The sequence below is a fragment of the Physella acuta genome, unplaced genomic scaffold, assembly GCF_028476545.2.
Source record: "Physella acuta isolate Inbredline_101_S28 unplaced genomic scaffold, ASM2847654v3 ptg000576l, whole genome shotgun sequence".
NCBI classification, from domain to species: domain Eukaryota; kingdom Metazoa; phylum Mollusca; class Gastropoda; family Physidae; genus Physella; species Physella acuta.
The window spans coordinates 25,063-43,661 of NW_026732095.1; the positions used below are offsets into that span (position 1 = coordinate 25,063).

The window sequence follows — 18,599 nt, forward strand, 5'->3', positions numbered from 1 at the left end:
CAGAAACTCATTAAATAATTCCAAATTTTAAAAACAAATATTTTTTCTGCCATGTGGCAGTTGAAGTAGAGTTCATCTGACATCGACACATGAATGTATAGTGCGATCCACATTATGTCCAGCCGCCTTTACTTTCCCCATAATCAAGCCAGGTACCCACTAAAGCTGGGTGGACTCTGTGATGTCTTAGAGACTGAACTCGAGACTTTCGGGTTGGTAACCGTGCGCTCGGTATCTCGACCACACTGCCCCAAACAACAACATGCGGACTCTATTTGGGTTACATAAGATACGATAACAACAACCAACAACATACGGACTCTATTTGGTTACATAAGAAACGATAACAACAACATACGGACTCTATTTGGTTACATAAGAAACGATAACAACAACATACGGACTCTATTTGGTTACATAAGATACGATAACAACAACATACGGACTCTATTTGGTTACATAAGATACGATAACAACAACATACGGACTCTATTTGGTTACATAAGAAACGATAACAACAACATACGGACTCTATTTGGTTACATAAGATACGATAACAACAACATACGGACTCTATTTGGTTACATAAGATACGATAACAACAACATACGGACTCTATTTGGGTTACATAAGATACGATAACAGCATTCTTAAAACATTGTATGCGTGTTTTAATTATTATGCACATGTCAAGACTAATCTCACATTTTCATCATCGCTTCTCACAATATGCATAGCAACATTTTATTGGTGAGCAGTGTGAACGCATCATAGATCACATCAAATTATATCGCTTCATAGATCACATCAAATTATATCGCATCGTTGATTCACATAAAATTATATCAAACGACAGATTACTATACGTTTTTCAAATGCAACCAAATGGAGATATGTGTAAAGTTGTATTACTGCTCTGTTGTTTTTTATTCATGTAAAAATGTGTCAATGATATCAATTTACATAACTGCTTTTCATTATGACTAAATTATACGTTACATTAGCTGTTTGTACAAGAATAGTTAGGCACGGGCTACCAATCAATTAATTAATTAATTAATTAAAATATGCAGGCCTACTCGATCTACAACGTGTGTATTCTGCTCTCGCACGCCTCTAGAAACAGAAAGTAAAGGGTAAACTGAACGCAATGTTTACAAACATTCAGCCGTGACGTGGAAATGTGCGCACTACGTCACCAGCGCCTCGCTTTGAACGAGAGCTTCGCCGTGCCGCGACAAACAGCTGCCACACATGGCGTCTGGGTCGTGTGAGTTACCGTCTGTTCACTTTGCTTTCACTGAAGTGTGTGTGTGGGGGGGTGTGGGGGGAGGGGGGGGGGGTTAACAAAATTCTAACAGCAGCTTTGGGAAATAATGTTGTTTTTCGCACGGAGGGTCAAAGTGTGAAAATAAAGCATATCAAATTGCGGGCTGGTGGGATTGTAAACTGGAGCTTAGTCAGCTTGTTTTGTGTTTGGTAATGGCAGCTAATGGTGGAAATTAGAAATCTCGTTGGATTGTATAATTATTTTTTTTAAATGGGTGCAGAGTTATTAAAACATATGATCATACAAAACTTTGTTTTGTTTACTTTTTTTTTGTATCACGTTTTTGCACAAATTCAATGTATTTATTGGTTATTAATATTTTATGTAACTAATCTAGATTTGTAGACAAAAGTGTAGACACATTTTTAAAAAAGTTTCCCTCGTTACCGTGTGGTAATATAATGTAAATTTTAACAGTAATCATAGCACCCCTCCCCCCTCCCGCGTTTATCGCTTCCTCCCCACGAACGAAATAGAATTTTATTTTAAAAATATATTCTTCAATCAGTTTTCACGCACCCCGGAAATTTAAGTCCGCCCCACTTCCCCGGAAAAAAATTGTCTCAAAAAAAACACTGCTGATCATAACATAAATCTCCCAAAGGCCCCCCCCCCCTTCCAAGAATGTGACATCATTTATGGACGACCCACCCCCCAGGAATGTGACATCAATTACAGACGACCCGTGACATATAATCCTACAAATGTAACGACTGGTTTACTGTACTGCTGTCCCTTCTAAGACCAGCCGACCGGAAGTGGACACAAGTTATAGGTTATTGCGTCATAATAAACAGTAGCTTCCTACAGTACAAAGATAATTACAAGTAAAAAAATTAGCGTAGAACAATTAGTTTTACCCGTTTACATAAGAGGGTACAAGCTTGCCGTTATGGTGAAAGTATATCAACATCTGTATGTAACTTTAAACCTAACTTACCTCCTCCTTAATCTAAATTATTTTATTTTTTAACGAATTCCTAGATCAATCTTATGAGAGACACTCAAGAGTTATCGCTCATGTTGTGTGGTTCTTTCTAGTGGAATTGTTATAATAATTTATTACAAGTGCCTTTGTAAAATGAAGTAGGCCTATGCTGTAAATCAGAGTTTCTTTCAGGCATCTATTCGGGGGGGGGGGGGGGGGGGGGCTCCGAACGAAATGAAATTTTTAAAGAAAATATATACTTTTCACAGTGACCGCTTCCCCCCCCCCCCCAAAGAGAGTCTAACCCCCCCCCCCCCCCCCCCGGGAGAAAAAAGTCTGGTAGAAACACTGCTGTAAATTTGATTAGAAATGAAACGGAGGAGTATTTGTTAAGGTGGGGGTGGGGGGGGAAGGTCTAACCCACCCTATCATCCCCACCTTATTATTCACGCACCCGGCGCATGTGGGGGTGGGGAGGGGGTAGTCACTGAAGCAACCATTACAACATAGCTAATGTAAAAAAAAAAAATTATATACAACCCTGCACCGTGCATCGCATTGCCCGTGACCTCGGCCAGAATTTTTAAAAAGTAGGCCGCAGTCGTGTGCGCGGGGTTAAAGACGAATAATACATTTATCTGACATTGAGAACTCCAAGTGTGCTGTCTGCTACGTCACCACTGCACGCTCGTGTCGGGGGGCCTACGTCACAGCTGCACATTCGCCAGATAACGAGATGAACACAGTTGTCTATGCGACCTTCTAGCCGGGGCTAAGCTTTTATTTTCTTTGGATAATACATTTTTAAAAACATAAAAAGTTGGATTTGCCGAAAGAGAAGAATTACTAACGAAAGTAGGGCGTGCGAGGTAATTTTGTGTTACGTTACATATATAGTATAGAGTCTATTAATATATAACATTATTAGTATTACATACGTAAATTAGATCTATCTGTTATTAAAAATTACCGTTACATCGTATTTACTTATATTGTATACACACGCATACAGTGAATTATATTAGTATTAGACTAGATTAAAGCAAACAAAGATTCTAAAACTAGATAACAAAAACTCTTTATACTACAGTGTTACTACACACTGTGTTTGTTATTTAAAAAATTGAAGAGACTAGATATAGATCTAGTAGTAGTTGTCTAGATCTAGTAGTGACTAGATTAGAATAGATTTTAGATAACGGCAAGATATGTAACAGAAGGAGAATCTAGCATGAAGATAATATGTAAGTAAGGCAGATAACTGCTGCATACGATAAGAACCCACTGCAGATATTTCAGCGTAAAGAAATCAGTGAATGTTTAAAGCAGAGTTGATTGGGTGATATTTTTCCCCTTATGCTCCGTGCTTTATGATTTTGTCGAACGAAACATGTGTGATCTGCTCTTGTTTAGTGTCATTCAGCGGCAATCCACGTCAGTTGGAGTCAGTTACTGCCCTTTACGTACTGTGTGGGAAGTTAGCGGCTAAAAATAAATTGTAGGTCTAGATGCGATGTTGAAATATATGCTGTGATAAACTATAGATATACAGTGTATAGAAGATTCTTAATTCGGATGGGTTTTTTTTTATTTCAACTTAAAAACAAAGTAAGTCTAGATGTGATGTTGAAATATAAACTGCAAAAGACAATAGATCTACATAGAATTTAGATATAGATCTAGAGTCTATAGACGAGTCTAGATTATGATGTTTTTTTTTTTAATTTTAATTTAAATTTAGATTTTCTTATTAATAAATGTGTTCTTAAACTACACTACCCACATATTTAAGTGAAATAGTGTGAAAATAAAGTTACATGTGTAATTAGTTGCAACTGTTAAAATTCGTGTCTACATCGTGTTTTGAAATAGGAATTAATTTTAGCTATTTTGTGGTGCAGCATTTTTCCCCAGGAAATTGTGCATTATGCAGCTTGGTGTGTTTAATATTGTGTGGGGAAGGCTGGGTTTGTGGTCAACTTGAAACAACAGAAACATTGGCTGACATTAGGTGGACCTACAGCTGTTGGTGTCGTCCCTCGTAGGTCAGGGCGGGGGAGGGTGGGTGTTATCTAAAACTCGACTTGTAGGTCACACCACACTGAATAGGCTACACATGTGTTCAAGTCGTTAAAATGTGTGGGGATTTTGCGTTCTGTTCCCCGTAAGCTCGCAATTTTTTTTTTAAATGTCAGTATTCGGTCTCAACAATCACATGTAATGCTATAACGCTGCTATACTAAGTATAGTATGCATATATTTGCATGTATTAAGATATTTTCTTTTTTTTCTTTTAATGCGTCAACATTCTTGTTGTTCTTCAATGATGTGGATCTGTCAGATATTTTGTTAGTTATTTTTTTTTTAATTTATTTATTATTTATTGGTATGCGGTAAAAAAAAAGTTGAATTGTTTTTCCTTAAAATACTATTTATTTCTTCATTACTTTTTGAGCTAAATGAGGTTCATTGGTCAAATGTAATCTCTATAATGCAAAACATTACCTTTTATAATGTCAAAGTGTGCCTTTTCCCACACCCCTTCTAATCGTCACTCCTTGTCACACCCCCCCCCCCCACTCCTCATCTTTCTAGAGTGACGCTATTTATAGACTGCCCCCATTGGTTAGTAACATTGTTTCTTACTTTAGGCAAATGTACTAAAAAAATATTTTATTACTTGCGACTATTGGCAGCCCCGAGTAGCGTTGTTGTTAAGTTTTATGGAGGCCAATAATAATGTAGTGGGAATTTTAAGGTTGTTCAAAGGCCCGATGCGATATATATCTGTATATATATATATATATATATATATATATATATATATATATATATATATATATATATATATGTTTGTGTGTGTGTATATATATGCCTTACATCTATACCAGGCATACAAACAGCCTTTGTATGACATAAAAATCCCTGATAATTTCCATTCTTGGGTACCGTATAATTATAATTGCCAATTGTAAAAAGGGGGAACCCTTATAATTCTCATCCAGGGCCCCTGGATAATTGTCATATAGGAACCCATTTAGTAATTTGTTATCACCCCGGGCCCCACTGAATCGTGAGGTTTCAAGTTAGGAATTTAGAGTACAGTTTAACAATGTCGTTAAAAATGTTTATCATCAGTTGATTCACCACTAACCTTCATCAATTTCGTATCTTCTTTGTAGAAATTAACCCTAGTCTAACCCAATACCAAACTTAACCCCATTATATCGTACGCTGAGTCCCATGTTTTCGTTCTCAGTGTTTTTCCGGTCATTTTCCGGATGAGAGGGGGCAGGGGGGAGCGGACACTGGAAGTATGTATTCTGTATATGCTATTTTGTATATGGATGCTATATACTTTGGAGTGGGGGGGGGGATGATACCCCCCAACCTCGCCGCCTCCAAGTTTTGCATGAAAGATACTGTTCCTCCTAATTTTGCTGAGAAGTCATGTGGAAACTTTTTTTTTCGTTTCAGATTATTTCAATCACGATAATAAGATGTTGACATGCACTATGTGTTGGTCAAGCTGACCCAGCTGTGTTGGTCAAGCTAACAGACCTGTGAAGTGGTCAAGCCTAAAGGACCTGTATGTTGGTTCAGCTAATTGACCTAGCTGTTACATCTAGCCATCTGATCTGTGAATTGGTCAAGCTAACTGACCTAGCTGTTACCTCCAGCCAACTGACCTGTGTGTTGGTCAAGCCAACTGACCTATCTACCCAATGGAGCTGCACTGACCAGACCTAGGATGGTGTCGGTCTATGAGAACCAGACTCAGCCCGGCCCCAGACATGACCAGATCAGGAGCCCCGAGGACGAGGGGGAGGGGGAGGAGAGGACCATCACCATCTGCATCAGCCTCTCCGTCGTGGCCGTCATCTTCTGCGTCTGCGCCATCATGTGCTACCGCGAGGTCAGCAGACGACGCAAGGAGATGCTTATCTTTGAAGAGCACCTCAGAAGGGAGGTAATCAAACGATCGATCCAGATGAAGCTAAAGCAGGTGAGTGTTATCAGGCGGAGGTTGCCTCCCCTTGACGTGTTGTCTGTATTTTTAATAGTTTATCAGTTTCCTCCCTTCCCCCCTTGTCTTTGAATACCAGACTTAAATTTCCTCTGGTGAGCACACTCTTTCACCCCCCCCCCCCTCCCCTATTCGTCCTTGGTTTAAATCTTCCTGTCCTCATGCTAAAAATATATTCACCTTTCAGTTCCAAATAGTTAAGTATGATAACAGCGGTGTCTATTGTTTTTCCAAATTAATAGACTTCAAAGTTTTTATACAGTAATTTTCGACTGGTTTCTGGAAAAAAAAAATTGAACATTCTCGCGGCGTAGGTCTGCTTTTGTGTACTCGTGAATTGTTGTAGCCTACCTGCAAGTGTAGAGGGGACAAACTGCAAGTGTAAAGGGGACAACCTGCAAGTTTAGGGGGGAGGGGGCAACCTGCAAGTTTAGGGGGGAGGGGGCAACCTGCAAGTTTAGGGGGAGGGGACAACCTGCAAGTTTGGGGGGAGGGGCAACCTGCAAGTTTAGGGGTGGGGGAGGGGACAACCTGCAACTGTAGGGGGGGGACAACCTGCAACTGTAGGGAGGACAACCTGCTTCCCTGCAGCCCATACTGCTCTTGTGATTGATGCGTGCGCCCTCTCTAACACATCAGGTGTATGACCTTGTTATCACGAGGTGATGACATTTGCATAAAACGTTGTTTTCACGAGTACTACTGCAGTCTAAAGTATCACAAACTTAACATAGACATCTGTGTGCTATTTAAATTATTATAAATACGTAGTAGAAATAATTCATAAAACGACTCTTGACTTAATAAAAAAAAACTTGTGCCCGTCAGATCATGTGAGAACCAAAGCCAATAAAACATAGGTGGCGCTGTTAAAATGCCAATGTAACATTTTTCTTCGAGCTAGAATTGTGGGTTGTTTTTTTTTCAAAACAACCAGCTGCTTGATTAAAAAACCTCACGGTATTGTTTGTAATCCCTCTAATGTTTGTAATCCATGATCTATTGTAGTAATCCTTGCTCTAATGTTTGAAATGCCTGCTCTATTATTTTTTATCCCTGCTGTGTTGTTTGTAATAACTACTCTATTGTTTCATTCCTTCTCTTTGTAATTCCTGCTCTAATGTTTGTAATCCCTGCTCTATTATTTGTAATGCCTACTCTATTGTTGTAATTCCTGCTCTAATGTTTGTAATCCCTGCTCTATTATTTGTAATGCCTACTCTATTGTTGTAATTCCTGCTCTAATGTTTGTAATCCCTGCTCTATTATTTGTAATGCCTACTCTATTGTTGTAATTCCTGCTCTAATGTTTGTAATCCCTGCTCTATTATTTGTAATGCCTACTCTATTGTTGTAATTCCTGCTCTAATGTTTGTAATCCCTGCTCTATTGTTTGGGCCTACTGCCAACAGGTAGTGTCATAAACGCTACCAGCGGCAGTAACTCTTGTCTTACCTGTGGCAGACGACAAGTACTCTCGCCTAGACATGTTATCGACTGTCTATGGCGTACGCGAGGGTGTGTTGGGTTACGGGGGAGGGGGGGGGGGTGGGGTGAGGAGGTGTTGGGGGTGTAAATTATAATTGCTCAGTTTCGAATGTCATAAAACCCACAGTTTTACGTTCTTAAAATATGTAGGGCTTATATAAATAAGCATATATATATATATATATATATATATATATATATATATATATATATATATATATATATATATATATATATATATCCCACCCCTCATGACAAAATCCTGACTACGCCACTGTTGACTGCTATTCTTCTTTCGCTGTCTCGCTCTCTAGTGGCAAAACAACGGCGCCACATCACGTCCTGCTGAGGCAAGGATTAACTCCCATCAGACGAACATTGCAGGTTTTTTTTATAGCTCTCAATGATCACAATAAATGGCTTTTAAATATAGGGGGCATACTGTGAGCATACAAAATGTACTCAAAGATGTTGTAAAGCTTACTTAAAGCTTAATCACATCATGATAATAAAATTGTAGAATAGCAAATTAAGTAAAAGAGTTTGTATGAAGCTAATTGTGTGTAAATAGAGCTACCAAAACGGTGTGGACAGCTTGACTTGATCAGCACGGTACAAGTGTGCTAGAGAGCTTATATTGAGCTAAAATGAGCTGCCGACACGAGACGTGAATTAATGCGGAGCAGCTGGGCTGTACGTGTCACAGCTGTGGAATAGGGAGAAGACTGACACAACGTCACGGAACACACCAGTATCGACGTCACAGAACACACGACTATTGACGTCACAGAACACACGACTAGCGACGTCACGGAGCACACGACTATTGACGTCACGGAACACACGACTAGCGACGTCACGTAGCACACCAGTATCGACGTCATGGAGCATGCGATTATCTACGTCACAGAACACACGACTATTGACGTCATGGAGCACACCAGTATTGATATATGAAATAGCCTTTAATTACCTTGATGAATTAATTTTTTATTTAAGTGGCCCCAGCATGTGGAGCGATTTGGTGAAATCACAATTCTTCTTATTCAAACGTGACCATTGGAGATTTTCACCCTTAGTCCATGCGCCCCACACAGTGAGTTGTTCACCCATAGCCATGGCACCCCACACACAGAGAGTTGATCCCCCTTAGTCCATGCGCCCCACACAGTGAGTTGTTCACCCATAGCCAAGGCACCCCACACAGAGAGAGTTGATCCCCCTTAGTCCATGCGCCCCACACGGTGAGTTGTTCACCCATAGCCATGGCACCCCACACACAGAGAGTTGATCCCCCTTAGTCCATGCGCCCCACACAGTGAGTTGTTCACCCATAGCCAAGGCACCCCACACAGAGAGAGTTGATCCCCCTTAGTCCATGCGCCCCACACGGTGAGTTGTTCACCCATAGCCATGGCACCCCACACAGAGAGAGTTGATCCCCCTTAGTCCATGCGCCCCACACGGTGAGTTGTTCACCCATAGCCATGGCACCCCACCCCACACAGAGAGAGTTGATCCCCTTTAGTCCATGCGCCCCACCCCTAGACGGACGTCAAAATGTATATGCCCCACACCGTAACGTCTCACACCAGACCTCTCTCTTAACTTACACGTCGAACGGTTTCCTTCCTTATCTGTTTTGTGTTGTTTTTTTTTGTTTTTTTTTGTCAGGAACTTATAAGAGCTGGATGGGCTCATGATTGTTGTAATACTTTTATCCTTTGTTGTTTTCATTTTTGTTTATTTTAGCTTATATTGTGTCAACTGTGTTTTGTCTCTGTATTTTGATCCGTTATATCCCAATGTTCTGAGTTGTATCATTAGTTTGCTTCTTCCGTTTATTACTTCATCATTTTAAATCTCTAACTTGTTTCGTTTACGTGATGATACTTATGTTTTATTCCCGTCTCACTTTTTATTTTACCACTTTCAGCTACAGCAGGCTGAAGACTCTGGATCCTACCGCGCCAAAATGGAGGAAAAAGTCCCCGTTGTCACCTTCAGCGACGTAGTCCAAATCAATCCGGCTCTAACTCCGGCGCATTCAGAAGAGGATCTCTTAGAGAAGCCGGCCCACATCCCGGCCCGCCGGAACTACAGCCCGCCGGCCCCCCGAGCCCACCACTACCGCCAGCAGCGTGTGGTCCACCCCTACCAGAGCTACTACAACAACATCGTCAAGCTCCAGCCGCCAGCCCGCGCCAAACCCAACTCGCGGCGGGCGCAGAACGGGTCTCCACACAAGCCCATGCTCCCCCAGGGCTCGCCTTCTATAAACAACCACCAGCACACTAAGCAGACGAGCAACGGGAGCAGCAGACAGTACCTCCGTGATGACATCTCTCAGCACCCCCTGGGGATGCCCCTCAAGGAGCCTTCCACTCGTTCCTTGTACACCTATTTCAGACGTGTTTTTTCCCGCCAAGAATGTCCCAGCAGTGTTCCTGAGCTGACAAAAACCACGACCATTGAGCTTCATTAAATAGCTCGGAACTAATCTATTTATGTTTGGGATTCTTCTTCTGGATGACCTAATATTGTGGACTATGCTGGAATAATTTATCGATTTCATGTGCTTTTGATTTTCTTTACGATCTGGTTTCACGGCGAGAGAAATTGTGTTGTTTATTTCAAAATTGGAATTATTCACGGAGTTTTTGTTTGCATTGTAATTTGACAAGTTCTTTGAAATATTCGTCAGAATATTCTGAATTTACAAACGGTTATATCGGCAGTGACTATAAAATAAAACAGCTTAGATAAAAAAAAAACCTTAATCTAATTTCAAAAGACCAATATGGTTCGCTCAGGAGGGTAGTATATATATATATATATATATATATATATATATATATATATATATATATATATATATATATATATATATATATATATATATATATATAAGCTCATGATAATATTTCTATAATTCAGCTGCTGCTGTGGTGTTTCCACTTCATCTGTCGGTGCTCTGAACTAAGATGTTTCTGGGTTTTATGTTGCTTTTCTTGATGCGAATTGTTTTAACTAGACTGAAGTATGGCAGTTGGGTGGGTAAGTGGCTGTTGTAGCTGTTGGATGGGGGAGTGGCTGTTGTAGCTGTTGGATGGGGGGAGTGGCTGTTTTAGCTGTTGTTTGAGTAACTGACCTACTTGAACCACAGAGTTAATGGCAATTTGTTTTCGTTTGCTTACCAAAGAGATGCATTTATTTACATTGATGTATTGCAGATAGGGCTGCTACATGTATTAATGGGCTAAAATGTCCTATGTTCAAATGAAAGTATCATTAAGCCCCCTGTTAAGTTATATGTATTATTTTTTATAAAAGTATTGTGGCAAGATAATATATTTTGGTTATTCGAGTTGTTCACATGCTGGAGTAGATGACCTGTGGTGTGTTATCAATGGTGCAGCTACCATTTGTGATGGTGCAGCTACCATTTGTGATGGTGCAACCACCGTTCGTGATCGCGCATGCATGTGTGTATCTCAATGGCAAGCTGCTTAGCGAAATAAATATGTATCATAAAATGTTAACTTTAATTTTTAAAACTTTTTTTTTTCTTCGTATAAACATACCAGTTGCTGCAATTGTTTTTAAAATGAAAATTGAACGTGTAGTTTTAAGTCTAAACAACCACAGCCAGTTATATAGTGGAATAAAGTTCTACAGCGGATTGTAAAACAGCAAAGTCTATTATATCTACAGACGTTTTCATTCATTGAAATGTCTTTGCTCATCCAAAGTGACAAACCGGGACAAAGGCAACTATACACAAAACAAGCTACTCGTTGTCATACCAGCATAACTTTCAATAACCTGCTGATCATTGTTGCTTCGGATGCCGGCACAACTCTCAGGAATGTTTCTTATTCCTAAAGTATCTGACCCGACTTTAATACGAGTTGACCGGAAATGACATTTTGTCCGCTGACAAAATGCGGCACGGATCTTTTTAAATTTGTCTATAACATTTAAAAGTACAAATGTGTAATTTCTGTAAAAACTGTGTTATAATCTTGTTTTGTATAAAACTGATCTTAATATGTTACGACTGATACACTTATCCCAACCATATTGAATTATTTTGGTTGTGCCTTTTGCGAAAGATATTTTAGATAGCCTACGTATTTCTATCTGAATATAAACCACGTGGTACAACAAACTAAATTATAATTGTAACTATAGTTAATGACGTGTGTTGTACATTAACAATGTTGTTACAAGCACCATGCGACTTGTTCAAAGCTGTTACTGTTAACTGTTTAAAATAAAGTTACAATAATATTAATATTCGGTCTTACCATATAAGCTTATCCTTACCCAAAGATGGTTCTTCTACCTCACCCCCCCCCCCCCCCTCCCATTCTCACCCTCCCACACAAATAATTCATTTTTAATTTCATGCTAAATGACAAGAGTTTCTAATACGTTTTTACTAGTGTAACGTTTAGAGTTAATTAATATCCCTCAGTAAGGAGTTATACCTTAACTCCCACACCCACACACACACTTGTAAAAACACCACACACCAACCTTAGCTTTAAATCGTACATTCCTTGCCTTATGTTCACTGCCTATGTGTGTGGCCATACATTAAGCCATATTGCTGCAGTCCGCTTTGATCATTTCCATGAACAATATAGATGATATTGTACTCGATTGTTTACGTAACCTTCGCTCAACATTCTGTTAACTACGTCATCATCACCTAGACCACCGACTTTCTTTTAATCACAGTGCCGGATAAATTAACCTCATTCTGGTTCCTTTGTCTTTCTTCTAATTTTCAAAAAAGTATTTTCATTTCTTTTAGAATTTATTATCTGCCAACACAATTTGTTTTGCGGTAATAAATTGTACTTTTACAATGGCTGTTGTTATCTTTAAAACATTGTTGGATTGCACTTTTTATTTTTGTTACTAGAGTCTATCCTTCCAGTGCATTGCATGCATAATTTTAGTTTAGTTTCGTATCTCTTTGGTTGCTTTCTTTTAATGAGAATATTGTTAAGTTTGGTTTTATATAAGTTTGGTTTTCATTTTAAGTAAAACAGTATTTTCAGAAGTAAAAAACGATTGTAAATTAAGTATAAATAAACTTTTTTTAAAAGCTTCCTAAGACCAAAGATAATATTCTTGCACTGTGATTACTAGATTTTTAAGTCGTAGTTGTTTCCCCTGTTTGTTTTACTACACGTTGACGTCACCATCAGATGACCTACTAAACAGTGCATCAAGACAACACATACGAATGTGTAGCAGCTATACCTATAGTATTCACTCTTTAACTTTGATTAAATTATTCCCTTTGTTTGTTGCTTATTTTTCAGATGAAAATGTTACCGCTCAAAAAGAAAATAAAGTGTGTCGGTGCCCTGTCAAAACGGCCCGGGACAAATCGGCCCCGTCAAAACGGCCCCGTTAATACGACCCCGTCAAATCGACTCCCGACAAACCGACCCCGTCAAAATAGCCCCGTCAAAAGGGCCCCGACTTATTGGCTCCCGTCAAATGGGCTCCCGTCGTATTGACTTGCGACATATAGGCTCCCGACAAATGGACTCCCGATATTTAGGCTCCCGACAAATGGACTCCCGACATATTAACCCCTGACAAATAGGCTCAGGACATATTGGCTCCCGACAAAGCGGCTCCCGACATATTGGCTCCCGACATAAGGGCTCAAGACAAATGGGCTCCCGGCAAATGGGCTCACGACATTTTGGCTACCGACAAATGGGCTCCCGACATATTGGCTCCCGGCAATTGGGCTCCCGACATATTGGCTTTTGACAAAATGACTCCCGACATATTGGCTCCAGAAAAATGAATGATATGACCACTATTGGCATAAAAGTAACCATTGTGTCCTACCTCCAATACCACCATAACCTCTTTTTAATGCCCGAATGAAATTATTTTTTCATGAACCAACATTAAGTCACAAACAAATCGAGCCCTTAACAGCTAAATTCCACCAATTCTAAAGTTTTGATAATGTTTAATTTACAACAGAAAAGATCTGTTGCTTAAAAGCGAGCAAAGAAGTGTAAATGTATGATATACATGATGTTAACATGATAACAGCATTTTGTTTTGATAACCTACAAGCACAATGGCGTAGCGAGGTTGGGTGTCACCCGGTGCGGCACTTAATGGTGTCACCCCCCCCCCCCAGAGGCGTTGCGACCCTTCCCGAGGACAAACTTTCAAGTTTTCGATTTGCACCCCCCCCCCCCCCCAAACTTTCGATTTGCACCCCCAGCCCCTCAACTTTTTCTCTATATATTTTGCTATTTTTTGCCTTGGTGTCACCCCCCTAAATGGTGTCACCTGGTGCGGTCCGCACCCCCCGCCTCGCCTTCGCTACGCCTCTGCGTTAGGTTACAGAGGAGTTAAACGAAGAGATCAACTTCTACTTACGATGGATATTTTTTAATATATAAATATTCTGAAGGCAACATTTTGTATTTTATATGTCCTGATTTTGTATTTATACTATATTATTATGCTTGCCTACTACTGCTAAAAAGTTTATTTATAGGCTGATTCTCTTAATGTCTTGCACGACAAAGTGATATAGCCTGTAGTGTTATTATAACGATTGGGCTCTGTTTGACCCACAAACACTGAATCCCACTGCCGAAACGGTGGGGGGGGGGGGGGGGGGCTTTTTGGAACTTTTAACCTTTTTCTTTTTTAAAATTATTTATATGTAACAAATATTAAAATTCCATTGTAAAAGTTTTAATTTTTTATGAGGGAAAAGGGCCCCTATGTGCCTTGGGCCCCCATGCCTTGCTTACGCTAGCTTTACGGTAGCTACGCCACTGTGTCAGTGGTCCTTTTGTCTGGAGCCAAATTGACAGGAGCCTTTTTGTCGGGAGCCAAAATGACGCTAGCCTATTTGTCGGGAGTCGTAATGACGGGGGCCGTTTTGTGGAGAAACTAAATGGCGGGAGCCTATTTGTCGGGAGTCGTAATGACGGGGGCCGTTTTGTGGAAAAAACTAAATGACGGGAGACTATATGTCGGGAGCCAAAATGACGGGAGCCTATTTGTCAGGAGCCTTATTGACTGGAGCCCTTTTGTCGGGAGCCTATATAACGGGAGCCTATTTGTCGGTAGCCTAAATGACGGGAGTCTATTTGTCGGGAGCCTATATGACGGGGTCCATATGTCGCTGGCCCTTTTGACGGGGCCGATTTGACGGGGTCGTTTTGTCGGGGTCGTTTTGACGGGGCCGTTTCGTCATTGGCCGAATTGACGCCGCACGAGTGTGTCATTAGGTTAAAACTGTTTGTTTGTTTACTTTATATTGCATCGACTGACCTAAACACCTTTCCAAGACCGTTATACAAGGATTTGGGTCAAGTCAAGGTCAATCAGACATGTTTTCATTTCTCAATTAGCCTATTTAAAAAAAATTAAATTATTGTTTTTATTTTTCCGTTAAAATATTTAAATGATTACACTTAACCTAATAACTATTATTCTTTACACGGTCAAATTTTAAGTTGCTAAATGCTGCTCGAAAGACTTAAAATAAAAATTCGACCGACTTGAAGAACGTGCTAATGGCAATCGAAAGTTATTTTTAGCAACATTTCCTACGGAGACTTAATCGGTGCCTTTAATGAAGGTTGCATACAAATGAACATCGACAGCCTATGGAGGGTTGCATACAAATTAACATCCACAGCCTAAAAATAACTTGTCCCCGATTTATTTACCAAATCAATTTTTTATAAATATTTTGAGTCTAGGGTTTCACCGTAGTGATAACAGTTACACGGTCATGTAGAAGTTGGTCACGACAAAAAATGCTTTTAATAGACTTTATGTATTTAAAACAAGTTAATAAAAAGTCTAGTGACAATTTAAGCGCAATTTCCTTAATTAATTTTTAAAAAGATGTGAAAAAATGATTAGGCCTAGCGAAACAAAACCTTGTAATTGTAACTCCCTATCACTCTCATATAAATTATAAATAAATTAATAGCGTACAAAAATAACGTTTGAATTAATAAGTTAAAAAAAGACAACTATATTAACCTATATCAACGGAAATAGTTTTATTTTAACGAGTAGGCCTACAAGATGCTCAGTTTAAAATATCATCCTAGGCCTACACGATGCTCAGTTTGAATAATTTAAAAAAAATTTTGTAACCGAACGAAAGGATATTTTTGAAAACTTTCTTCGGCAATATTGGTCTAAATTATGGCAGGAATCGATTGGTAAGTCGCTAAGTGGTCTGGTTGCCGAGATATGGAGCAAAAACTGCATTTGTTCGAGGTTTTTTGGCTTTTCCGGGAAATCCAGGAAGGAATTCTGGGAATATTTTTGGCCTATGTTCATCCTCGGAACTTGCTTAACATATTTGCTTTTGGAACTAGTCCTCGATATTGCTTCGTTGAGGAGGAGATACGACTTAAAGCTGCGCACATCCATCCATCCATCCATCCAGAAATAACGAGTTAATAATCGCAATTGTCCAGTATGGAAATTGCGCTAAAAAACTAAATCCCTCAACTTACAAAGGAGAATTTAAATGACCATTAGGCGCCGACTTTGCACAGCATAGACACTGCACCTAATGAATCAATTTACGCATAAAACATGTACAGTAGATTTTATGAACATGCTGTTGCATGGTATTTAAATTTACTTTTTAATAAAGAAAGTATGTTAATTAAAAACCTGAAATTTGTTTTTAAATTTGTGTAGATTTAACAAAAAAAAAACGACCTAGATAAATTTAAAAAAAACAACCTGCACTGTATTGTCGATTTATATTTTTTTTAATTAGTTTTTTTTTTGGACAACAAGACCTATAACTATAATATTTTATAATTAGCCGTTATTTAACATAATATCAACAACATTTTAATAAAATAAAGAATTAATGTGTATATAGCTATAATCCATAATGGAATAGAATGAGAACAGTGTTTCTTTCAGACTTTTTTCTCCGGGGTGGGGGGTGGACACCGGTAAAAGAAGGCCCTATATATTTTCTGTATAGATTCTATTTTGTTTGGGGGGGATGCCTGGAAGAAACTCTGGAAGAGAATAGCTGGATGATTGGGAAATGCTGGGATAAGTCAGTTTAGTTTTTTGAAATATATTACAGTTAGTTTTGTTCTACTAGGAAGATTGTTCCACGAACTGGCAATCGGAGAAGGTAAAGCTAAGCAAGCCATGTGTGTATTTAGTTAACTATCGGTATCTAACACACACTTATTTAAAGAAGATTCTGGGAAAAAATGTATATGGGATGGGTAAAGTAAGACGACGATTTTATTTTGTGTTGTAAGAAAATAGATCATCTGATAATATAAACCACAACACAGACGCTCCCCCCCCCCCCCCACACACACACCCAAACCCATTCTATCATTTACCAGTTACCCAGCCTAGAATTTACTGGGGCATATGTTGCACAAATGAAGTGAATAGTGTGTGTTCGGGTGTGACGACGTAATAGTGTGTACGTGTCATCCTCAGCTTTCCGACATCCGCTAGCAGCAACAAAATGGCGGGGTGCGACATTCGGTACCAGAACAACCGACCCATGAGACAGGCTGACGGTGAAATGCGCCTAACTAAAGAGTTAGCCTAGCCTGGGTTCTAGACAGTCTCCAGACCAATAGATTAGTGATATAATCTGATATTAACGGCTCACAACAGAAGATTATGGAGATAGCCTGGTTCTAGACAGTCTTCAGACCAGTAGATTAATGACACAATCGATACTAACGGCTTACAACAGAAGACTATAGAGAAAATAAGTAAAACGTCCACAAGGACAGTAATAAATTTAAAAAAGCAGAATTAAAAAAAAAATTTAACAAAGGACAGACATACCATAGAAAATAGGCAATCAGTAAGAGAACCCGATGGGACCACAACTTCAGTGCATAGTCTACCATGAATATTCGATGCAGAGGTGTAGCGAGGGGGGCGGGGGTGCGGACCGCACCGGGTGACACCATTTAGGGGGGTGACACCAAGGTAAAAAATAGCAAAATATATAGATAAAAACTTGAGGGGGGGTGCAATTCGAAAGTTTAAGGGGGGGGGGTGCAAATCGAAAGTTTGAGGGTGGGGGTGCAAATCGAAAGTTTGAAAGTTTGTCCCCAGGAAGGGTCGCTACGCCTCTGGGGGTGACACCATTAAGTGCCGCACCGGGTGACACCCGACCTCGCTACGCCACTGATGCGATGTAACCACCGTATGTTGTATAGTAGGACGTACGTATATGCCGAGTTGTACACATGAGCATAATTGAGATAGATGAGACAAGCCATTTGACTACATCTTCTATAGGTAGTTATCGTAGAAGATTCTAAAGCTAGTTAAATTGCATGTTCAGTGAAAATGTATAGGTTTATTGTAAACGATTTTTAAAGTTGTTTTATTTTCTACTGATTAGTATTTAGGTCTTATATACAGTGTGCGCCCTGATTATAGAACATAAAGTATTCTCATGTTATTTGAGATGCACTTTAATCTTCAAACACTATCCATTCTCTGTAGCAGCAAATATTTAGTAGATCACCACAGCCAAAATTATCCAGAAATCTCTATAGGAGCATGCATCAAAGTTCGCCTTAAAGTATCCAGAGATCTGTATAGCAACATGTATCCACAGTTGGCCATAGTTAAAGTATCCATAGATCTGCATAGCAACATGTATCCACAGTTCGCCGTAGTTAAAGTACCCAGAAATCTCTATCCTACACGACCGGTTCTTGGTGCATACGATCCTCTAACTTCGTGACAACAGCTCCATATTTAAGTCTGAAGCTATA

At 39.5% G+C, this 18,599-nt stretch overlaps 1 protein-coding gene across 4 annotated transcripts; it reads left to right on the top strand.

Moving 5' to 3' along the window:
• Positions 1-1,247: 1,247 nt before the first annotated feature.
• On the top strand, positions 1,248-13,145 carry LOC131946942 (uncharacterized). 4 transcript variants are annotated; one of them, XM_059307998.1, is made up of 3 exons: positions 1,248-1,270; positions 5,736-6,264; positions 9,710-13,145. In XM_059307998.1, the coding sequence occupies exons 2-3, from the start codon at positions 6,010-6,012 to the stop codon at positions 10,256-10,258; spliced, it is 804 nt and encodes a 267-aa protein (XP_059163981.1). In that variant the 5' UTR covers positions 1,248-1,270; positions 5,736-6,009; the 3' UTR covers positions 10,259-13,145. The 4 variants fall into 4 exon arrangements, with proteins under 4 accessions (XP_059163981.1, XP_059163979.1, XP_059163982.1 ...); XM_059307996.1 differs by lacking the exon at positions 1,248-1,270 and adding an exon at positions 2,916-3,127; XM_059307999.1 differs by lacking the exon at positions 1,248-1,270 and adding an exon at positions 3,597-3,756.
• Positions 13,146-18,599: the final 5,454 nt, after the last annotated feature.